The sequence below is a fragment of the Meleagris gallopavo genome, chromosome Z (genome assembly GCF_000146605.3).
Source record: "Meleagris gallopavo isolate NT-WF06-2002-E0010 breed Aviagen turkey brand Nicholas breeding stock chromosome Z, Turkey_5.1, whole genome shotgun sequence".
In the NCBI taxonomy this organism is placed as follows: Eukaryota; Metazoa; Chordata; class Aves; order Galliformes; family Phasianidae; genus Meleagris; species Meleagris gallopavo.
In genome coordinates this window covers 25515922-25519179 of record NC_015041.2, presented here as the reverse complement: position 1 = coordinate 25519179, position 3258 = coordinate 25515922, and the positions used below count along the sequence as shown (strand labels likewise).

At 43.2% G+C, this 3258-nt stretch overlaps 1 protein-coding gene across 1 annotated transcript in view; it reads right to left on the bottom strand.

Annotated features, from left to right (window-relative positions):
- Positions 1-3252, bottom strand: part of SLC1A1 (solute carrier family 1 member 1) — a 53429-nt gene extending 50177 nt beyond the window's left edge. Inside the window, 1 exon segment of the mRNA XM_010725627.3 lies at positions 3098-3252. Coding sequence (XP_010723929.1) covers positions 3098-3188 — 91 coding nt within the window. The 5' untranslated portion in view covers positions 3189-3252.
- Positions 3253-3258: the final 6 nt, after the last annotated feature.

Here is a 3258-nt window from a genome sequence, read left to right as displayed (position 1 = left end):
GTTTCAGTAGTGATCTCTTGGAAACAAAGTGAAAATAAAAAATAGATGACAATCTTATGAAATGTGTCTTAAACTGTGCCTTTTCAATCATTCTTTGGAAACCTGTTTCAGAGTGAGTAAATTTCAGTGATATTTATGTTTTTCCCTGATTTGATTGTATAATTTGGAAACAATATAACTTTATTTGTTAGAGGAAGCCTTGAAGCAATCTGACTTGTAAATTGCTTTTGTGAGCCCAACAGCCTTAGCTTCAGTAAGGTCAATAGAACAAAAAGACATTAAGACATCTCTCCAGTTAGCTACATGAGGCTGCTACTCTGATGCACCTCTCTTTCCGACACCTAGGGAAGATAAGTGAGACAGAAAAGATGCAAGTGAGCCCAACCTTCATCCCTGAGTCACCAGTCAACAAAGAGGATCCAGTGCATACCTCAACTATGTACTAAGAACAAATGAATATCTGAGATCCAGTACTCACACAGATCTCTTGCTGAAATTATACAAATCCCTGAATTATAGTAGCCATGAATCTGAAATTCAGTCAATTTCAAACTCCAAACAGGACTTCAGAGGCCCTCATCATTTAGTTTGGTGATCTGAAACAGAATTTCTACTAAAGTAAGAGAAACATGCAATCAAATATCAACTGGTATTTTCTTTGAGTAATGTATTTAGTGCTTTCACCAAAAAGATGTGACACTGCTAAGATATTTTCTGTACAGACTTTAAATCATTTCCCCCTTCAGATAGCTTTGTAAAATAAAGTCTAGTATTTTCAAAAATGCAAATAGCGGGCATACAATAAAATGTCTCAAATGTAATTACAATGTAACTATTCCTAAAGGAATAGCTGTTTGGAGTTAGGAGAGGTCTCTGCCTCTTCAGAGGTGAGAACAAAAAGTAACCAGAAAAAAATTTCAGCATAGGAAGGCTACTAGCAAGGAGAGACATACCTTGTTAAGATGCTGAGCATGATATCATCAAAGTGCTGGATTATCAGACACTTTGCAGTATAGTTGGACAGCTTTTGCATTACACTTACGCAATACAGTATATCTGATATCTCTAGTCCTCACTGATGCATATTTTTTTGGAAAGTCTGAATATATTTTCTGCTTCCAAAACAATAAGTTATACTCTTCTGCCTACAAACACAGTTGCTTCAAATTACACTGATCAATAAATCTCAAAGAAATTTCCCAATATATATTTAAAAAGCACAAGTATGTAATTAGAAAGTGTTTGTAGAGTCTGAGTACATTATAAACCCCAAAGCTGTAAAAGGTGACATGCAATGCAACTAAGCCATCCTTATAAAGATTTAACTTATTTCATTTTTTAGAAATACTAAAAATACACAGATACATACCTCATTGCAAAATGTAATTTGGTCCATAAAACAAAGAATTTTTATAGAAACTTACTCTGCCACATCATAAAGCTCCCCTGAGTTCTGAACTATACTTATGGTGTAGCAGGTAAAGTGTTCAAAGACACATTATGAATTTGGATGCCCATCACTATCTCAAGACAAACATCCATTGGGTAGTAGATTAGTGGGATTAGAAGCAAACTGTCGTCAGAGCTCCCACATTACTGGGCTCTGTGGTACTTAGCTTGGTAGTTTACCCACACCGACTGAAGAGGGTGAGAGGCAAATTTTGTCTACTTCTGTAACTGGGAAGTAAGCATGTAAGCTTACAACAGAGTACCTGGCAAGAGCATATGAAAAAATGATTGCACACAAAAACAAACATATAGACATCTCCAGTTGTTACAGACAGGTTTCCAACGTAATCTCTTTGTGCTTCGTATTCAGAACTTACAGATATATTTCCACTCACTAAAGAGGCAAAAATAAAAGGAGGTCTTTTGAATACTAAATGTGTGGAGGAAAACACATGTATACATATACATACATCTCTGACCATAGCTTATAAATGGCTGAGCGGAACTCCTAAACAATAATTCTCTCCTGAATAAAAACACTCAGACAGACTTCCAAACTTCCAGACAGAACCCTAATCAGCAGAAACATCATCTGAAACAGAAGCATCCAAAGCCATCAAGTGCCATTAATGAAGCATCTAAAGCAGTCCTTCCCTACAGAAGCAATCATGTAAAACAAGGTCTCCTGGCTTAGCATAAAAATAATCATCAGAAAGTAAAAAGAAGGCTTGTGGCTTACACCATAAGGGAAAGTGTCTCTGTCCTAGTCATTTTGTCAGATTCACTGGACCCTTTTGCCCATCTACTGATCAGAAAGCATTCAACTTACCCCTTCAGAAACTTGCCAGCAAGCTGAGGAGTAACTCTATGTTTAAAAGAACATCCCAGAGAACCTCATTGTGAACTGTCTGCCACTGCCAAGCTTTTCTGGCCCCTCAGACCATCCTGCAGCTGTTATAATGCTTTCCTGCAGCAGCCTCAATTGCAGTGAGGCTCCTGCCTGTATCAAACTGAAGGCACTGTCAGCCGAGCTAAATCCCATGAGTCCAGTTAGCTCTTCATGGACAGTCCTCATTCACAGGCCTTCAGCTTTCTTTTACAGGCCACTCACAACTGTACTCACAAGGCAGTGTGCCTTCTGTCACTAGCTATGCAAAGGCAGCCCAAGGCTCAGCCCATCACAGGCCTCTTGAGGACATCCACAGCAGCCCAGCACAAACAGTTCCCATTTTTCCCCTCGGTGTAGTGCTCTCGTGGGTTTTCCCTATACAATTTTACCCTGCTAGTCACCAGACTTTATGTCGATGCATGCACGGGAACCAGGCCCAGCCTGCCGCCGCGGCGCCCTGTCACTGCAGACCTATTCTCCATAGGCAGAGCTACACTGCGCCCCGGCTGCACACCGCACCTCAGCCCGCCCGGCACCTCGTCGCCAAGGGAGGGCGGTCGACTCCACGCCTGCCTTTAGAACCATCAGCACCGGCCGTAACAAGAGCCGGGGGACCGCCGTCCCACACCGCACACTGTCCAGCCCCTCTGCCGCGGAGCGCTCCTCGCTAGCTCTGCTCGAGCTCCGGTCTGGCTCGTTCCAGGCAGGGCCGGGCGGAGGATGACGGCACCGCGTTCCGTCTCGCGCTCCCTCACTTACCCAGCAGCACGGCGGCCACCGTGCTGAGTAGGAGCCAGTTCTTCCTCAGGAAGCCCGGGCAGCTGCATCCCTTCCTGCCAGCCTTCACCATGGTGGCAGCAGTGATAGGGTCTCCGGGCCTTAGGCGCACCGTTCGGAGTCGAACCGCCCTTCTCCGCGCT